Raw genomic sequence first — 21,284 nt, forward strand, 5'->3', positions numbered from 1 at the left:
TATATATATATATATATATATATATATATAGTGCTTTTAGTTGTGCCAGGCGCCATCCTTAGCTTTTTATGATCTGCTTATTTAATCCTATGAATTAGATCAAATTATTAACATTTTCATTTTATAAGTGGGAGGCTTGAGGATTCATCTCTGAAACTTCTTAGAATTTAAAAATCTTGTCCAAGATCACATAGCTAAGACATGACAGTCTCAGAATTTGAATCTTTGTCTGAGGCATATGCCCGCAGACTTTACCAGTGTTTAATTATAACAACTCCCCAAATCGAAAATTCCAAAAAGTTCATTTGCTATTTAGTTTTTTAGAGGTTGGGTACATTTTCACACTGAAACAATGTTATCAAGTTCCCTTAATCCATAGAGTAGGCTAAATAACATCATTTGGCCATATCACATTTTAAAACATTTTGTTTTAGGGACTAAAGCATTTATGGCCTTGTTTTTATGAGAAAATTCATTGTCTCTTGAGGAAGGGGAGTGGTGAAACTAGAAATGTTCTTCGGCTGAAGGGGTCTTGTGCTGGTCTCAGTCCGGTCACCACAACCCTAACCCACCCATCCCCCATCCCCAGGAACCTGGTTTGTGAAGGGGGCCCCATGCCCATCCCTGTGCTTCCTCCTAAAGGCCACTCACCACGAGTACCTTGGTCCTCATTCCCAGTCATCACAGATGAATCCCTACACCAGTGCACATTTCCTAGTTTAAGTATCTACTTGACTTCTTTAACTACAGGTAAACTGAGACAGGTAACTTGTCTCTTAGGTGGGTTAGCTCAGACCAACCTACAATGAACTTCCAACCTAACTGAGGGGCCTCCAATGGAATATCAGTCGATGACCCCAAGTTATGTCTTGCTTATAATTCTAAGGGTGGAACAACTCACCCTTCTAGAGTGATTTCTAAATGGACCAAATTCATTTTTGATCATCAGAGGGGAGGTCTGGATTCTAGGAGACGGTGTTCAGTGCACAGACTGCAGTTAATATGCTCCAATCATAGTTTATCCTTTCTGGGAGTTCTAAGAGCACATCAATTAGCTTTACGTGGGTTATTCTGGAATGTCCTTTGGAATTTCACAGCTTTACAGAGGTATCTTTAACAGGAGTATGTTCATTTGAATAGAACTCAGAGTACATGCAACCTGTTTCTTCCAGTTGTGTGGACTATTTTAACATGTTTAGTACATTTCACCTTTCTTGTACTATATATGGCATTTTCCATAAGCAATTTGACTGTCAGAAATCATTTCACGAGTAGCAGACATTGCTGTTACAGGAGAGAAGGTAGAAGGATGGAAAAGTTGGCATAAAGATAGTGTATTTTCTGCATGATCGGGAGCTATCGTGTGGCTTCATATTCTTAAGACTATTTTTCTCCTGTTCCTCAAAAAAAAAGTGTTAATCCTTCACCTTAATTATCCCATTGTTGATTTATTTATAGGTTGTCAAATGAATTCATAAACCAACGTGCAGTGCAGTGATTTAAGTGAACACTGTCATACATTTTCATTCCTCTGTGTTTTGGGGTGTATTGGGAAGTTGGTTTTGTAAACTGATTGTATATCTCTTGCATAATCAGAATTCTGTAACTGAAATAACTATACTTTAGGGTAAAAGATTTTCTCTGCTGCTGCTAAGGCACCTCCTGGGTGCATAGAACTATGAATCAGGCTTACAAATAGAGTCTTCTCAGCCCTCTGATGATCAATATAATTCAACCCCATCAATGTTGATGGAGAAAGACCCTACTACGTACAAGCCATTCTGCAAGAGGTTCAATAAATATTTGTAAAGGAGCAAATAACTGCAGTGCAATAGAATAACCGAACATGCTACACAGCACACATGACAATAAGTTTGAAGGGTAGAAATTGGAAACCACTGAGCTTTTCAGCTGATCACAATCAAATCAGAACACGTCAAAACAGCTGGTGTTCTGTGACTCAGAATCAATCAACCGGTTTTGAAGCACCTCATACCTCTTTATTTCTCTTTACAGTTTCACAGAAGAGATTTCAGCCCGCATATGTCCTTTCCATTTGGTTAAATCCCTGCTTTGAGCTGCTTGGCTTTCATATTCTAATACCAGTGAATGAAACTGACTATAATAGGAAAGAAAAATAACCGCCAGCATTAAAATGACTTTTTAACTGATGTGTTGCTCCATTTGTATTAAATCATATGCTCAAAATTAGGATGCACTAGAAGAGCCACGAAATTTTAAGGTTATATTATGGAATCAGGATAATTCTGCATCAGCAGTATTTATGTCATTTATGAATATGGCAACAGTTTGTGCAATTTTATATCTATGTTTATGATTCATATTTTAATGCTGATACAAATAATGATATATTGGGAAGATCAAGAGTAAGTTAGTAAATGAAAGGAAATTAAACGTTACTGTGTGTTTCGGTTTCTGACACCAGCCCTTCTCTTTGTTCTGATAGGTACCTATTACACCATTCTTTGGCGAAGGTTATTCAGCAGTTGTGACCTCTCCCAACCGGACACTCTACGAATTATTATCTCTGGACTCCCAGCTGACACCCTGCCGGAGGCAAGAGCTACTAAGCCAACTGGAACTGTGCCTTTTCTCTTGTCAAGGTTTTTTTCTTACACAGGAAAAAGAAAGAAAAAAAAAGATGAAGTTGGGCAAAGTGGAGTTCTGCCATTTTCTGCAGCTAATAGCTCTTTTCCTGTGTTTTTCTGGGATGAGTCAAGCAGAACTCTCAAGGTCCAGATCAAAGCCCTATTTCCAATCAGGGAGGTCCCGGACCAAGCGCAGCTGGGTGTGGAATCAGTTCTTTGTGCTGGAGGAGTACATGGGTTCAGACCCCCTCTATGTAGGAAAGGTAGGGCGTTTGGCCTTTCGAAGTCACAAATGATTGTTGTGAATGTCTGTGGTTGAATGGAGAACTGCTAATGTTTGCTTTGGGGATGGAAAACACGAACGATTGCGAGGGTTATGGCCTTCGTTAGCCACACTGAAACTGTAACCCAGGTGTTATTCATCCCGTGTAGCCACAATTTAGGGAGTGATGCTTTATTCCTAGGAACAGGTGAGGATCCTGCAGATGCCTAGTTTACCGTGATTGTGGCATGTTAGTAAAGCTGTCATTTCCAAGATTAGAGCAAGAATATTCACTAATAAGTGAAGAGTAATGGGTTCTTACAGCCAGTTGCTTTTTGAGCTTCTTTCTGGGGGTTAGTAGTTGAATAATGCTCATACTAACTTTATGCTTACATATCCTTTTCTGATACTTGCAGTTAAAAATTGCGAAGTGTAATTATTGTGCCTATTGCTTCTAAATCACGAGCAGTTCAAACCTACATTTCTTAGTGGTAGTCTTGTGTTAATGGATTTTTAAAATTTGCTTTTCAAAATTACATTTTGGTTAAAAATGAACGTGAACAGAAGTCCATGAGAAGTGATATTAGACCAACAGTGGGCAGTTTGGGGTGTATTTATTTGGCGGCCAAGTGGTAGCCAGATGGAGATTTTTTTTTTTCACAGCTTCTTTCTGGTTGTGTATCTGGGTAGGGGCTTCCTTTTGAACTGAAGGGTGCTTTAGGAGGCGTGGCCTTTTCCCCGACCATCCTGGTACTGTGTTCCCACTTTCTAGTCTGTTGCAGGTTTGATTATTTTCATGTCTGTGAAGATTTCCTGAGCTTTTTCAACTTGGTGCTGTGCACTGGTGGAGGGTTTCTAAGTGGAGTGTGTTGGTGAGACATGTATACACATCTGCATTTATGCTTTTCACTGTCAGTTTTATGCATCTATGCCTGATAAAGTGAAGCACAGCAAACTGAGGAATTTTTCCCTGAGTATATTTTCAACTGTGAATGGTTGAGGAAGAATCTTTGCAGTTTATTCCATGGGTCATCGTTTCATTTGAATAGACCTTAGGTAAGGGTGAAAAAATCTATTTTTCTTGATAGGTATCTACATAAGTCAAGGTAATCTTTATTATATATATGCTTGTTTTCCTTTGAACGCCTCTATATTATACAAATACTGGTACTGTATTGTAAACAAAAGGATTTGAATACATTAAAGTTTTCTGGGGGTGTGGATTAGGAATTCTTTTAGCCTGGTCGTAGCATTTTTCTGCCCTAAGAAAGGTTGTACACAATTTTTTTTTGGTGCATGTATATATTTCTTTTCATAGCCATTCTACTGTTATCAGTAGCACCATCATTTATACTTTACGTGTATTAAATCTCTCCATCTCGTTTTCTTGTAAATCAAGTGAAAGCAGTAACCTTATGCACTGTTAGTGACTAAGAATCTAGCTCAGAATTTCATTCATTTTTAATGAAAATTTGAGAAATTCATCAAACTTTTTTCAGTGGACAGGTCTATAATAATTCAATTACTTCATAAGGATCTGTAGTTATTAGGTGAAATCACGCTTTTGCACAAGTGTCCAATTTTCTAAACACGACTAAAATACTCCCATTAATTTGGTTTTAAATGGAGTTGCTTGGGTGAGGTTGACATTTTGAAATCAGTGTAATTTAAAATTAAAAAAAGAACCCTTATTTTAAATTTTGTACCCTTCACCATAACAATTTAAAATGCTTATATCGAAATAATCCCTGTAAGTCAGTTTAAAGTTATGAATGCATGTCTCTAGGTTACTTAAATTCCAAATGCATGTGAAGGTACTGGGCTATGTGCTGTTGTTATTTTTCTAAGAGAAGTTGTGTGGTTCCTTGATAAGGTAGCACGTATTCTGTGCCTCCTTTTCAATTAATCAGAGACAATTGTTTAGCAGATTTTATGTGGCAGGAAACAAGTTTGTGCTTATCTCTTGAATGCTGTATATGAGGAGTTCAACACTGCCCTTCACAGTAAAATGTTCAGGATGGAAATAGGTTTTTTGTTTGTTTGTTTGTTTTTTTTCCGGTACGCGGCGCTCTCTCGCACTGCTGTGGCCTCTCCCGTTGCAGAGCACCGGCTCCGGACGCGCAGGCTCAGCGGCCATGGCTCACGGGCCCAGCCGCTCCGCGGCATGTGGGATCTTCCCGGACCGGGGCATGAACCCACGTCCCCTGCATCGGCAGGCGGACTCCCAACCACTGCGCCACCAGGGAAGCCCAGGATGGAAATAGGTTTTAAAAATCTCTGAATTGATTAAAGTACAGAAAAGGGGCAATAAAATAATTTGAGATGGAAAGAGAGTTTATAGAGGAGACAAATGAAAGGCTTTAAAAGGAGCAATTTACATTCGCTTGAGAAAAGGTGGCTGAGAGCGTGAATCCTTTAGGTTGTCTGAGATGATGAGTCTTTTTTAGGTTGGTGGTCTGAATAGGCAGAGTTATAGGAATAATCTTGACTTCAGTACACTTTTGATCACTTGGGTATGTACAATAGATATATCTTCCTTTTTTTACCTTGAGGGAGGTAATGGCTATGACCAGAAGTTTCTACAGGACTGAGAGAACAGAAGATTCTAGATGAAGAGTGGAAGAATGGATAAGCAGATAAGCAAGGGAAGAAAAGAAGGAACCTACTCATTACTTTTCACAGATGCATATTTAACCTATGCTGGTTAGATGAGTCTTCCTGACAAAACATAGCTATTTGGGTAATTTGGAAAATATAAATGATGACCTTGGTAAACTTGATGGCTTTATCTAATCACATAGTGGATACATACAGTGTGCGTCAAATTGACTTCAGTTTTATTGCTGACTCAGGCATTTCCTACTAGTTGTATGATTTTGGTTAAGTTGCCTAATATTACTAAACTGTAGCTTCCTCATCTTTAAAATGGGAATAATGACGTCCGTAGTTCGTTTTTTTACTGATAAATAATGAGATAAAAATATTTGGAACATACGTTAATCTAGACATCATGATATTTATTTCACTACCTTTTTTTTTTTTTTTTTTGCGGTACGCGGGCCTCTCACTGTTGTGGCCTCTCCCGTTGCGGAGCACTGGCCTCACCAGGGAAGCCCTCACTACCTTTTAATTATAAATTAACTGGGTTGTGAATAATCTATTGTGTTGTGTCCAGTGTTATATTTGTGATCCTTCAGATGAAAGTAGACATTATTTTAAACTTAATGCAGTTTATTAGAGGAGCAGTCTGTGTTGGATGTGAATGGAAATACAGCTTGTCTTTATATTTGTATAGGATAAGACTATGGCAAAAATATGGTTAGTGGGTAAATGATTCAGTCCTTAAACACAAGGAAATCATGTCTAAACGGGTTTTTTTTAGCCTTCAAATTTGGAGACCATATTAATGGCTGATGCCCAACAAGATCAGTTAAATTATTCTACACGTAAATAAAATTTGGTGTTTTAGGCATTGAGGATAGAGAGGTCCCAAAATGGCTTATGACCTTATTATTTTAGCCAATTTACTGAGTTTGTTTAACATGATAACTCAAGACCGAAGTAGAACAGTCTGTTGGAAAGGGCCAGGAGTGCTTCTAGAACCTTCACCAAGAGGCCTCCAGGGCACAGACCTCTGGTCTAGGTTAGGATCTGAGCTTTATCATTAGCATCCCATCGTTTTCTTGTGATACGAGTTGATAAACTGCTGAGTCTAAATGTGTGGACATAAGGAAGGTGTCATTAGTCATTACTCTGATGGAGCTCATTTTTTTGATTGAGGTGTAATTGACATATTATTTTCAGGTGTACAGCATAATGATTGGATATTTGTATAAATTGAGAAATGACCACGATGTCTTAATTTACATCTGTCACTACATAGTTACAAAGTTTTTTCTTGTGTTGAGAACTTTTAAGATCCACTCTCCTAGCAACTTTCTCAAATGTGCAGTATGATATATTTAACTAGAGTCACCGTGCTGTATGGAGCTCTGTTTTAAAGAATAGTAGTGCACCTTTCCTTAAAAGTATTTCTTAATTGCTGCCATACCTGTTTTCTTGTCCCTCTACAGGGGCAATGAAGTGGAGAGGCCATCCTTTTCTCCCTGTGACTTTATATCACCCTGACCTGGCTCTTGAAGTGCATAGGAAATAGCAGTTTCCAGCCATCTGATTGCATCACACTGTACTTTTGTAGTCCAGTCTTTTCCTCACCTTGGCATTTCTCACTTAATGTCCCCTAACCGTCTGACAAAAAATTTTGTCTACAAAACCACCCAGCCTCAATTCCAGGTATTAAGTGTTTTTCATTTCTGCTCCGTGTAATGGGCTGCCAGCCGTTTGCTGTGCTCCAGGCTATCACTTGCACTGAAATGTGTGTTTCCTTCCTCTTCCACAGTCTGCTTCTCTAGCTGTTAACATCACTCTTGCCTTTCCTGCTACTCCCCTTTCTTCCCTCCTCATTCAGGGAGAATTTATGCCTATTGCCCTAGTCGAAATCAAAGACAGAGGAGTGCAGTATAGGATTCACTCTGTTCTCAATTTCACCTGGCTTGAAAGTGTTGGTGAGCATCTTTGATGCATTTAATTACACCTCAGCCATATCTCTCACCGAGAGATTCTCTGTCTCCTGATCACCAAAGCTCTGTTCAGTGTTCCAGAAAAGAAATTTTCATCTTGAAAAGAGGTTGCATTAAAAGAATTGGGTTATAAATGAGATTCCTTAGCGGGGCTAATTCATATTAGATACACAAAAAGAAAATAATCCCAAATATTAAGTACTTAGGGAAGAGCATTTATATCATGGTAAAATTTACATTTTATAGATTTCAGGGGGAAAAAAACAGCAAAAGCATCCTCTTAAATATGTAGATTACCTGAAATTGGTTCCAGTCTTAGAGGAAAGCAAATAGTTTGTTTTCCTTGTGTATGCATAGGAAACCCATTTTCATAACATTTTTATAACCAGAGTGAATTGTGAAGACCCTTGTTTTTATCTTCTTGTTACTTTGCTGGTAGAAGTGTGGAACTCCTGGTGGCTTCAAAAGGAATTTGGACATGGATAAGCTCTGTGGGATGCAAATAAGTTCAGACTCTTAGAAATATTTTTTTGGCAGCTAATTTTAGCTCTTATAAAACTCCAGTATAACTATCAAGTGGTAAATGCATTTTCTCCACATAAAATCAAGAACCCCAAGTCTTTGTATGTTCTTTCAAAACCATAATGAAAATAAAATATATCAGGCTTTGCCACTAAAATGCAGACACCTACCATTAATTCAGTTTAATATAGCTTATTTTCTCTTCAAAGTTATCTTAGGTTAGAAATGAAGGTTGTAGTTAGCTACCAAGTACTTTACATGTGCTACTACACAACTAAAAGTTGGAGGATAGGGACTTACAGTTATAAACCTAATTATAGTCAAACTAGATAGCCTAGATTGGCTCTATTTTCTGATTGTTTGTGTTGACCAAAATCGTTTAAAAATGCTGTCTTCTTTAATGTGTGTGTTTATACACACTTGTTACCCATTTGGTGATGATAGAAGCAAAAATCATAAAAGAAAAATTAAATTCAGTCTATACCCGTTGTGTTTTTACATTGTATTTATGTTGAGTTTTTAAGTGCAAAGACAAGATACCAACTAAAAGGATGATATGAGGCCTTTCTATAGTAAGTGCACTATAATTTTTTGGTCAGCTTTCTATGCTGTGCTCATTGATATGGAGTCACAGAATCTGCAGCGGTGTCTGTAAGTCACCAAGATAAATGACAGAATTAGATGAGCAGGACAGTCACTGAGCCTTTGCTGGTTCAAGCGTACATAGTTGAGTACTAGAGTGGGAGAAATTTCATCCTAATCATTTTGTCTGATTTACATTGATTATCTGTCATAATGATTGTGATCACTGGAGAGAAACAGTAGTTTGTATAAATACGCTTAAACTCTTTTGCATGCCGTGCAGCCTGTCCTGTGTTTTCTTTCTTCCCCTTCCTTCTCTTCTTCAAATCCTTATTAAACACCTGCTGTGTTAGGGACTGTGCTAGATAAAAGAGTTTAAAAAAAATAAACTCTCCTCTTTCATAACATTCAGTCTGGTTGATAAGCCAAGCAGGTAACCAGATGGCAATGGAGAACAGTCAGTCCTGCCGCTGATCTACGGCTGTGGAGGTGGGTAAACCAGAGGCACTAATTCATGGGTCTGTGAACAAACGCTTGCATGAGGATACCTGGAAAACCTCTGTGATTTCATGATCCTTTTATTCAGTCTCCATATCAGAGACAAAAAAAAAAAAAAAAAAAAAAAAGGGGGGATAAGAAAAAAAAAAAAAAAAAAAGTGGGGGGATTATCTTCTTAGAAACTAGGGACTTCTCTGGCGGTCCAGTGTTTTAAGACTCCACCCTTACACTGCAGGGGGAACTGGGATCCCGCATGCCGTGCAGCGTGGCTAAAAAAACAAACAAAAAACCCCCCAAAACCCCAGTAGGACAGAGTCTTCTAAAACTATATTGGGTGCTTTATATAGTGGAAAGCTTTATATAGTGGAAAGCTCAGTAAGCAGAAACCCTGGGTTATACTGGCAAGTTCCTCATTATTTTGAGCAATGCTCTAAAATGCAATAAATTACAATCTTCTCACCTGTAAAATAGAGATCACATAGGTAAAATTTTAAAACTATTTTGAAATCATTTCAGACTTACATATAGGTTGCGACATATCATGCCAGGACCCGGTTTCTCCGAATGCTAGTATCGTACATGACTGTACCTATTGTTTAAACTAGGAAATTAACATTGGTATAGTACTCTTTACTCATCAAGGGGTTGTACTCAGAATTTTCCAGTTGTTACAGGAAAGTGGCTTTTCTGGCAGAAGCCAATCCAGTATGATGTCTTGCATTTGTCTTGTCTCCTCAAGTCATCTCTTGTCCTTCTTGACTAGTAATTTGGTGGAGTCTGTCACACTCTGGGTTAATTTCATGCTTCTTTCTATTGTAGACGTGTCAGGTGATGTGTCAGTAGTTTGGGCAAGAATTCCACAGAAGTGGTGGTGCACCTTCCTCACTGCATCTTGTCAGGAGGCACAGGATGTTGCTAGGACTCATTCATACTGATGTTGACTTTGATCACTTGGTCAAGGGGGTATCTACCACGTTCTTCTGCTGAAAAAACATCTGAAAGTGTCGAAATCCTGAAGGGAGGTATAAAATTATCTAAGCTGTCGTTATAGATTCGAATAAATATTACCGCTGGTTTGAGGGATGTGTATTGAATGATTCATTAAGGTCCACTGTCCATTTTTAGGATGAGGTTGTGGGTTTGTCTGAAACGTGGATGGAATTTAAATCTAAAATGCTGTCAGGTAATATCCTTACTTTTATGTAGTAATTGATCTTGTTTCTCAAAAGCACATCAATTTAGGATGTCTCAGAGAAATTGATTTTTTTTCCTTCTGAACCATGCAAGACAACTCTCTGTAGTCTAGGATTCCAAGAAGATGTCTACTGATCTATATTTAAATAAGCGCTTTCTCCCATTGCTTACAAAATATAAAGAACTGTGTTTTTTGTTTTTGTTTTTTGTTTTTTTCTTTTGCAGTACGTGGGCCTCTCACTGTTGTGGCCTCTCCCATTGCGGAGCACAGGCTCCGGACGCACAGGCTCAGCGGCCATGGCTCACGGGCCCAGCCGCTCCGCGGCATGTGGGATCCTCCCGGACCGGGGCACGAACCCGTGTCCCCTGCATCGGCAGGTGGACTCTCAACCACTGCGCCACCAGGGAAGCCCTAAAGAACTGTTTTATACTGTACAGTGTGCCACAGATATTTAACCCTCATGATTATAAATAAAACATTGCTTTGGAAAATAATAGGTACAGTCGGCTAAGGTGAAAGAAGTATAGCTCAAGAGAATGCAGTCGAATGTCTTACATTTTAATATATTCATAAGAGAGCTGAAGTCTAAATAATGAATAGTATTCTATTTAATGTTTGAAAGGTTTAGTAATGAGAATTTCTCTTAATGATTCTTGGTAGAGCCTATAACATTTCTGATTCACAGTCATTACTGATTAATCTTCAGAAAAGCCTTGTGATTTAGGAAGGAGGAGTTCTTATATTGGAGATGAGGTAAAAGATACATTTGGAAGTAAAATAAGGAGAGGAGGGGGACAGTCATTAGAGATATAATTCAGAAGAGTTAGAAGGCAAATCCGGAAACTAAATTTCTGGAAAAATGTTAATAAGGTGTTTTACGTCTATAAAAATAATTTTTTCTTCATAGTGTCAGATTTAGTTGCATTATTATCAAGGCCTCTGAACATATGTTTTTGAAACCTTTACCTTTAAAATGGCATATGTTCAAGAGAGGATAGATACATTTACAAGGGCTCTCAAATTATTACATACTACTTTCTAAAATTTAATAAATCTGGAAACTGAACATAGTTAGAATAATAGGGCATGATGATAATGGAGAGATTAAAATGGTATTTAAGCCAGGACACAGAAATATTCAAAATGAACCCTAGAACAGAAATTTCCAGAATAGGGTATGGAAAAATAACAAACTGTTGAGAGTCTAGAGAGAAAATATTTAGGACTTCAATTAAAAATAATCTCATCTTTAAAAAATTCTAGTTTTTGGTATATGAAATATATAATACACTTAAGGAGTTTTCACTGATAAAAGTACACCTTCAAACAAGTGGGAAGACCATTAGCCCATCCCTGAAGGGGTTAAAGAGATTAGGAGCATTGGTAGCTGGTTGGCCCTACACTGCAGTGTAGTACTCTAGTGAGCTGGTGTGGAAAGATGGAGCAAGATAGGCTCAAGCCTCAGCTTAGCTTACTTTTGTACCTCATGGCTTAACATTTCAATATAAGAGAAGGTCTGAACACATTCCAGTAAATAATAGCTAGAGAAAAGGAAATGGTCAGGAAAATACTCATGTTGGCCTCAGCCAGCCTTAGGTCTTCTCAGAACAAAAGCCTGAGGGTTATTGTCTCTCCTGTCACCACACCAACAAATAACAGAGTGCCCAAATGATCTGCGGTGGGGAAAAAACCAAGATAGTATGAGGGAGGCCATCTACATTTCTAGTTAAGCTAGAATCCTTGTCTTCTGTAAGATAAATGCAGAAGAGTAATTTCTCAAGATGGGGCTGTGTTACAGGAATGGTAATTACAAGAACCAAAATGATCAACATCATTCCAGCAAGTTTTGTGTGTAAACAGTGCACAATTATCTGATAAGAATGCTTCCCTTAGGGTATTTACTTGTCTTCTTAGTTAAAATGCTGACATGTTTTAAGGTATTTAACTGAAAACACACAATCAAGATTTGGACAACACATACATAATGTTCGACAGATGTGAGTTTGAAAGATTTGTGATGATCACTAGTGAAATTTGTCAAACCATACTTAAATTAGATTTTTCTGATTTGTGAGTCATTTACGGGTCCACACTGGAGCAGAATCTGTGTGGAGAGTGAGAGATTACACTTGGTTCTTTGAAATGAAGGAGTAAAAGTTGACATTTTCTTTTTCATAATGTATCTGAGAAACTCAGTTCTGTATTTCATACACTCTCTCCTTAACAGTTTGTATAATTTTCTCAGCTGAATCATAACAGCTGAATTTAGGTGGCTAACTCATTTTGCTTATTCAGGAGAAGCAGATACTGGTGAGCTCTAGGCATTGGGATTCAACGTAATTCTATCTAAGAAAAGTGAAGCCATCAATAGTTAAAGATGATTACTGAAGAAACAGATGAGAAATAATCACATGACTGCAGCACATGGAGAGAGCTTATTTGTAATGCTAAAATCATACATGGACTATATAAAGAAACAGAACCATGTCTAAAACAAAAGTAACTTGAATTGTCGAGTAGATACTACAACCTTGGAAAAGTGCTTTTTACAAAGATTTGTGTCGAATGATGGGATAGTATCGCAAAGCTTGACACTGAAAGTAAAAATACAAGCCTTATTACAAAGGATAAGGTATCTTTTTGGTTAATCATTGTAACACCTGCAAATAGACTTCTGGCTATGGCATAACGCTGTGTTCAGTGAATTTGGGAGAGCAGTTGTGGAGTGTAATGATCTGAAACAAGGCTGGTTTTTCCCATTGATTTGATCATTTGTTGGAAATGTGAGTACAATTGATGATGGAAAATATATACAAAGAAGTGAAGAGTCAGGGTTAGGGTCAGAGGAGGAAGTGCATTATGTTTCAGATCCAATTAAGATTTCACAGTGGGATTCATGATGAGAAACGAAAGGGAACTAATAGTCACATGATTAATATCATGTTTTATATATATATATATTTTTTTTTTTTCAGTGTTACTCTCTTCACACTGTCTATGGCTTCTGACTTATGTCTAAGTTTGATTTTCCTGTAAACTCTGGACACACTCATCAAGTCTAGTTTTCCACAGCCCTCTAGTTTTAACTTTCTATCCAGAGCTGGAGAATGTGTAGGAGAAATGGAAGCTTTGTGGGGGGAGGAGTGTAAGCTACCTCAGAGGCTTCAACAGTCCTGCAGTAGCTCTCTTTATTATTTTTTCAAGCAATGACCTCTCTTGGAATTGAGCAAAAAAAAAAAAAAAAAGTATTTTGTGTATTTTGGGTCACGAGATACACAATATCACATATGATGCTGAAACTCGGCCTCTGTGCACCAGTGCCAGATAGAATCTTGGAGCCAGAGTTCTGTGTGATGTAGAAAAGAATAGCTTTATTGCTTTGCCAGGCAAAGGGGGACACAGTGGGCTAATGCCCTCAAAACTGTGTATCCCAATCTGGGGGTGGATTTGGTGAGGTGTTTTATGGCATTGGTTCAAGGGCGGGGTTGCTGATTAGGATCAGGGTGTGTGAAGGGCCTTCATTCCTTTAATCCGGCCTCAGGTGGTCTCCTGATGAGCTTCTGTGGTTCTCAAGGTTATCAAACTGACATCTCTGGAATGAAGAATGCTTCATCAAGTAGTTAACGTCTTGCATTTGTTGGGGGGGTTTATTTCCGCAGAAGAGCTCAAAGATATTGTTCTGTGTATCCCTTGAGGAGGAACCAGGACCCTGCCCCAAGGCTGCACTGTTGTTTCTTGACTGCTCCTCCCTTGTCTCTGCATCCCCTCCCTTCCCCGATTAGCAAATGTTTGAACCTGCCCTTTGGAGCTCAGGGAACGTCATGGAGGCTGAAGCCTATTCCCTACAAACAAGAAATTGGGGACACAGAAAGGCTTCTGTGCCCAGGAGCCCTACAGGGTCCTGCTCAGTTTCACATATAATGATTTTTTTTTTTTCAAATCACGTGTCCTTAATATTGAATTCGAAATGTTATAATATTGGGTTGGCCAAAAAGTTCATTTAGATTTTTCCCTAAGATCTTAAGGGAAACCTGAACGAACTTTTTGGCCAATCCAAAATCAAATATTTTCATCCAAAAGAAAAATAATATATTCTTATTTTAACTTTAATTCTTTTTCAGAGTAGATCTGCTTGGAACTCTAAAGCTCATTTGCTCTAGTCTCTTTCTAAATTCAGGAATTCTTTGTACAGTACCCCGATGGTTGATCAGGCAGCCTCAGGTCTGTTTTTTAGTCGGGACAGGAAGTGTGGTGGAAACACACAATTCATAGTCATGTGAGTTGGGCTTGCGTACTGGCCGTCACTTAACAATGGTGTGACTTCAAGCAGATACCTTCTTTTCTCATGTCATTCACTTATAAAATAGGAACAACAGTAACCTCACAAGGCTGCAGTGAGCATAAAGAGAAAGATAGGGTAAATATGAAAGCATAAAACAAAGTGTAAAAGGGAGGGAGTGTATTTCCAAAAGTGAGTCAGTTTGGTGAGGAACGGGGTCACGTCCACTCCCAAGCATCGTGCCTGGACCAAGCGTCGTGCCTGGTTGTTCAGGACGGATGGCTGTTGATTGCCTGGGAAGCACAAAATCATGGGACGCCATGAGTGGTGGTGTGAGATGATATTAAGCTTTGGGACAACTCTTGCTTTTAGGAACTTGAATTATATTTAGCTGTTAAAATATTTGAAAGCAGTTGCTTGGTAATCACCTCTCCCCATTTAAACTGAGTGCTTGAAAAGACTAAAGAACTCTTTAACTCAGGTATTTCATTTATGACATGGTTTCCAGAACTCTCCTCAGACTCAGCAGTGTTTCTCAAGGTCCTGAAATATGATGATCAGGATTAAACCTCGATAATTTATAACCAATCCAATCAGTTCAAAAGAGAAAAATCATGACTTTTGTTTCCCTTAATGTGAACTGTGCCATTAACACAAGACATGATTGCATTACCTATTATTGTTGTTATTAGCATTATTATTATCTCTCGAAGAAAACAATGTAGGAAGAAATTAGGGTTTGGACTAAATAGATATGATCATAAAATAACTAGTGAACATGCTAAGAGGAAGCTATAGTAAAATTGAATGTTAACTAGAAAAGCCAAAACCAATTTCTCCAAATATTTTTTTCCTCAGGAAAAAAATGGTAAATGAGGAGCTTAGTCTGTCTTCCTCAGCACATTCTGAAAGCTTCCTGCACACACTACTGGTATTTGCTTTCTCTTACTCGTTCCTTCAGGTGTCTCAGCATTCTGCTTTGGTTTTAAAAGTTAAAGTAGCCTTTTCCATAGATTTTTTGTTTGTTTTTAAATAGATTGCTTTATTTATTAATATGTCATTCTAAACACTGCATAAATACAGCCCATATAACTAGAGTACCAAACAGTGTTCCGGTAAGAAGTTCGAGAGTACATTTAGGGCAATTTTAAGAACTCTGAATACTTTGGCATAGACAGGTCTGCAGGCTGAGAGACAGCCTGTTGCATCAGTAACACATCGGACAGACTGTGGGCCCTGGATACAGCGTTTTCCACATGTTTCTGACTCTGATGCATCCAAGTGAGCATGATTTCCTCAGGGCTGTATTGGGAGTGTCTGAAGCTACTGCTGTTTCTCAGCCTATTTTGAGGCTACAGCCTAGTCCACTGGAAAGACATGGGGCCCAGGAGACAAGTTTGGATTTTGAATGATAGTTATCCCACCCTGATGACCTGGGATCACAGACTTTACCATCCCCAGAATTCCTATGATGGCCCTGGCACTGTTTTAAAGCCTGCCGTAAACCCAACTGAAGGAAATAAATGAAGAGAAAAGGGATGGGGGGAAGGAGATTGGTTATTTTGCGGCTTTCTGGAATGTTCAACACAAAAGAGAGCAGCATGATTTCAGTTGGTTGTCTGATAAGAAACGTGTAGAGGATAAAAGAAAATGGGGATTAAACCCCACAAATAAGGGCTTTAGAAAAATAAGAGGGAAGATTTTTGTTTTGTTTTCTCATAGGGAATTGGAAATTATGTGACAGTTTGCATTTTACATGATCACCCTTGGATATATTACCTAGTACAAATGGTAATGAATTGGTAGATTATGGCAGTGCATTGAGAGGGAGTTTAGCCTAGTTAGTTGTGAAATCCTAACTCAGATTCATAAAACAAGGAGATCCAAATGTGACCCTCACCATCACCACTTACTTGGAAATAACATCCCGCAGTATCTGCAGGGGGTTGGTTCCAAGACCCCCTCTCCCCCATCCCAAGGATACTCAAATCTGAGGATGCTCAAGTCCCTTATATAAAATGGCCTAGAACAGTTGGCCCTCCTTATCTGTGGGTTTCGAAGTGGGCTGAATCCCCAGGAATGCATAATCTGTGGATACGGAGGGTTAACTGTACTCAGCTTCTGTCGACTTAATCTCTGTAAAATGGGTTTAATAATAGGTCTTATGTAATACAGTTGTTAGAACTAAATAGCATAATATGTAAAGTATTTCATCTCTGATACATAGGAAACATTCATGAAGGGTTAGCTGTTATAGTGATACATATTTTTACTTTGCAGTCCGTCACTACTTTCTATAATTGACCTGAGTCAGGTGTTTTCTTTTTGAAGCATAGTTTCAAAACAACCTGTACTCTAAGGAGAAAACAAGGAGAAACCCAAGCAGCGTCCCTCACATTGGCACATTTCATGACCACAGACAAGTCCTTTAAATTTCCTTTCCTTGTGTGCTCATCTATTATGAAGGGACGGTGGTGCCGAATCTCCCATCGCCACAGAGTTGGACTCAGAACCTCCAGCAGACAATATCTGTTAAAATACTTTGAAATGTATAAAATACTAAACCTTAAATACCAGTTACTTTTGATGGGAAAAGCAGTTACTAGTTATGTTTATACAATATTAGGTTAGGAACAGAATTTACAACGCATATACTCTTTTTTGGTAATTACTGATGAGAAGTACACTTGGACAATCTCTTTCTCTTGGTCATTATTGATGAGTAATATTTGATACATACCCTAAAAACACTTTAAGGATTTGGCTGCTGTTTTAAATTTTACATATTCAGAATCAAATCAGATTTAAAATTCCATAGGACAGCTTTTCAAACCACAGATTTGAAGAAAGGGCAGGACACACACACACACAGGATTGTTTTATTCTCAAATACTTTCCAAATCTAGAAAGCGAATGACATCTTTGAGAGTTTCCCAGGAGGCAAGAGATTCCAGTGCCATTAGGATTCTGCTGAGGAAAAGTGATGCTTAATGGAGCTAGAGAAATGGGATTGCTTGTTAATCTCTCAGTTAATTTTCTTTCTTTCTTTCCCTTTTTTTTCTTTTTTAAAGATTATGCCTGAGGTCAAAACTTCCTTTAGTCTGAAGTTTGGCTCAAACCTCTTGCTAAGTTTTACCCATCCTATATGCCATAAAGTTCTGAATTCAGAAACTGAGTTTGATTAATTCAGTTTTGTTCCAAATATGGTAGCATTTAAACATCCGTTGAGAATTAATACTGTTTGCCTAACATTTTTGGAGTAGTGGAATTCTGACATTTTGAGGGAAGAAAGGGGATTGAACATCTTGATATAATTTAATATTTGCAGAAACAGGTATTTTTGGTATATGTGGGTCATTGGAGAGATAAATAAGGAGAAACCAAATATTTTGCAATTTTGATAGCCTTACTTACACACACAAGGAGGGACACAGAGGGTACATATTGGGAAATATTGCTAGTCTTCTAGGAATTGTCATCGCAGAGGAATTCGCTCAGGTAGGCAGGTGTTCTACAGTATAATTAAAGAAAAGCCAGAGGGAAAAAGAAGGCCGGAGATGATTTTTCCTTTTTTAAAAAATAAATAAAATGAAAGACAGGATGCTGAAATAAATCATCCAAAGGATGTATGGTACAAAGGGAGAGGGGCTTCCTAAAATGCAGTTCTACACTATAAAGCTGAAGAAATGCTTCTGTAGCTAAGTATTTCTTCACGTATAAAAATAATCAAGTCAGTTGACTGTATCCAAGTGAAAGCCACATGAGTTTAAGGGCAAATTCTATACATTTGAACATGAAAATCCTCAAGGTTTCCAGATAAAATGAAAGCTACACCCACCCAAAAGCTCATAGCAGGCTTATTATATGATCTCTACGGTAAGGCTTTGCCTTTAGGTGAAAAGAAGAACTCTTCAGCTTGGAGCAAATCTATCCATCTAAATAGAAGTATCCAGTTGAGTGGAGAAAATACATATTCTGGCTTCACAAACTCTTCACTACAGTTAGGTCCCATAACTTGGGGGTAATCTTTCTCCTTTATCCCCTACATTATGATGTGAGAATTCTAATAATTCATACCCTGCTCCCACAGACCACCAAAGTATAACTATTATTCAACTTAAAACACGTGTATAAAAATATGGTACATAAGTGTACCACATTCTTATATTAAAAAATAAGTGTACCTAAGAATATTATGAGTGCCCCTTTTGTTGGTTTTGTAACAATGTCTGCATAGAGAAACTAAATTCACTCAAATTTCTTTCTGCTTTGATCATCAGCCATTTAGTGTCATCAGCCATTTAGTGATTTTAATCTGTATTTTTCAGGGAGTCAATGACTTTTCGTTTGTCTTCATGCTGGCTGATCTACAACAAAATGCTAAGCTTACCTAAGTGTCTAGCATTATTATTTTTATCAAGAGCTGGTGCCATGTTGATTCAAAAGCTCATTACCCTGAACTCATACAGTATCACATGAACACGATGGGCTAAGTTACAAAACCCAAATGGGAAAAAACTGCATAGAGAAACTGGTGTATTCGTTTTCCCAGGGGTACATGCCATCCTTCATAGTTCTCTACCATCAGAACTTACACGAATGAGAATGAGTACCGCTTTAAGTTTTGTGCCCTATGCCCCTCACCCTTACGAAGGCTCTTGCTGTCAGGGAAACACAAGGTCAAGGTTAGCACTTGCCTAAAACTGAGAATGCATTCGTCTTTAGATTTTGCATCCTCAGTTGTCTTGCTTCTAGTCTTGGCCTTTCGGCAGAGAAGCCAATAAGAGGATTTTCCTCCCCAAATCTCTGACACTGATTCAGTTGTACTACTTGTGGTCTCCACTTGCGTCACATATGGGCCTCCCCAATACTTTTTGGAAGTCCGTGGAGCTATAAAATATAGATAAGTAACTGCCCAAGACGGAGATAGAATGGGAGGAATTGACAGTCTCTGTAGTGTTTTAGAGGAACATCTGCCAAACTCGAATTTAATTCTGTCTTATGGCTGTACTCAGAAAGATTTGATGGTGGTGCTTAGTGCCCTTTACTTAGATTGGCCCTGTTCAACCTTTCATTTTATATACATGTACTAAGTTTTATGTCAACCACAGTTAGTAGATGATAAGATGTAATTGAGAAGAGAAACTTCGATTTAAATAAGAAATCAGGTTAACAACACTTATATTTTTCTCTAAAATATCATGAATATAATCTGACCATGCATATAAATTTCATGCAAATATATGCAAATGTACATACGATAACTGTTTTTACCTTGAGCATTTTATATACTTGAATGTGGTTTTTGGTACAAATTCGGAGCTATTTCACTTATGAAAAAATCATTTTGTGTTTACAAGTCAACCTTTTAGGTATTTTAAAAGATGATGTTATCAGAAGGGAATACATAACAGCATATGTGCAATCCAAATCCTTTTCATTTTCACCTTTCCCTTTCCTTACCATTCCTCTGCCACATTTTAATATCTGTCTGCCACTTAAGAGGGAGAGGTACTGTCTTAAACAGGGCAAACGTCCTTGGTCTCTAAGTATCCTATTGGTTGATTTCTACTTGTAGGTAGAAATGAAATATAAGGATAACAAAAGTGTTAAAATGGAGCAAGATTTTCCTTTGGATGGGTGGTTATGTTTGTACAGTTGATTCTCACTATTTATGGTAATTATGTTCTATAAAGTTGCCGTGAACACTGAATGTTCATTAACATTGAACTCACAGCCAACAGCACTATAAGTCGTATCCTAACAGAGCTTAGCCAACACACATATTTTTCCCCCTAGGGCACATCACAACCTTCTTGTGCCTACGAACACTTCAGCACTACACTTGGGGACCACTTTAAATAGCAAAAACACCAATAAAAAGCACACAAATACACAAAAATTGGCACTAAATAGACTGCAAAATAAGCCCTTATTTACAATATGAGAGCTGAAACAGGAAAGCCAGAGTGTTTAACCTTGGTTAGGAATGGGCAAACCAGGAGACTCAAATTTTTTGCTGCTTTGCACATGTCCACAAATGACTACAAACAAATAAATGACAACGAGTAGGTGAATTCATGAATACAGAATCTAGGAATAACAAAGTTAAGCTGTACCTACTTTAGCAAAGAGGATATGTATGAGTTATATTTTGGACCATAATACATGGACACTCTAACATCCAATTATTAGGTAACTAATCCCCCTAAATAAATAAACCAGAGGAAAAGTAAATTGATGTCAATGAAGATAAATTAACAGTAAGATAATGACAAAGCAAGAACATCAATAGTTGAAAATTCTGAAAAGCTCAAAATGTAGGAGATAATACAGCATCCTTTCTGAAAGCAGAATTTTCAACTCATTGCATGTGCATATATGATATAGGAGGTTGGCAAAAACACTGCACTGTATCATGGCAACCAGATTTCTTGTAGAATGTTGAGTTAGAGTCTATAAATGATAATTGCATCCTAGCTTTAGCTTATGAATACCAAATTTAGTCAGGTACTAGCACTAACTCTAGCACTAACTAAGCCCTTTGTGGTGCAAAGGGTTTCTATGGAAAATGTAGTGGTACAGATGGAAATTCTAACCCATCTCTTCATGGCCCCTCAAGAGGACCTTGGTGGGTTGAAGCAAACATCTTGAGGATCGCTGACTTAGACTTTGCAAAGTGTTCACAATTGTGCAACGCCACATTTTATCAGGCTTTCTTGGTGGAAATTCTGAGCAGAGACAATTAGGGCGTAGT

The 21,284-nt window shown here is 38.1% G+C and overlaps 1 protein-coding gene across 1 annotated transcript in view; it reads left to right on the forward strand.

The window, feature by feature from the left end:
• Positions 1 to 21,284, forward strand: part of CDH7 (cadherin 7) — a 123,732-nt gene that overhangs the window by 9,914 nt on the left and 92,534 nt on the right. Inside the window, exon 2 of the mRNA XM_007460479.1 lies at positions 2,468 to 2,872. Coding sequence (XP_007460541.1) covers positions 2,468 to 2,872 — 405 coding nt within the window. The remainder of the gene's footprint in view (positions 1 to 2,467; positions 2,873 to 21,284) is intronic.

This window comes from Lipotes vexillifer, unplaced genomic scaffold (genome assembly GCF_000442215.2).
Source record: "Lipotes vexillifer unplaced genomic scaffold, Lipotes_vexillifer_v1.1 scaffold483, whole genome shotgun sequence".
Classification (NCBI taxonomy): domain Eukaryota; kingdom Metazoa; phylum Chordata; class Mammalia; order Artiodactyla; family Lipotidae; genus Lipotes; species Lipotes vexillifer.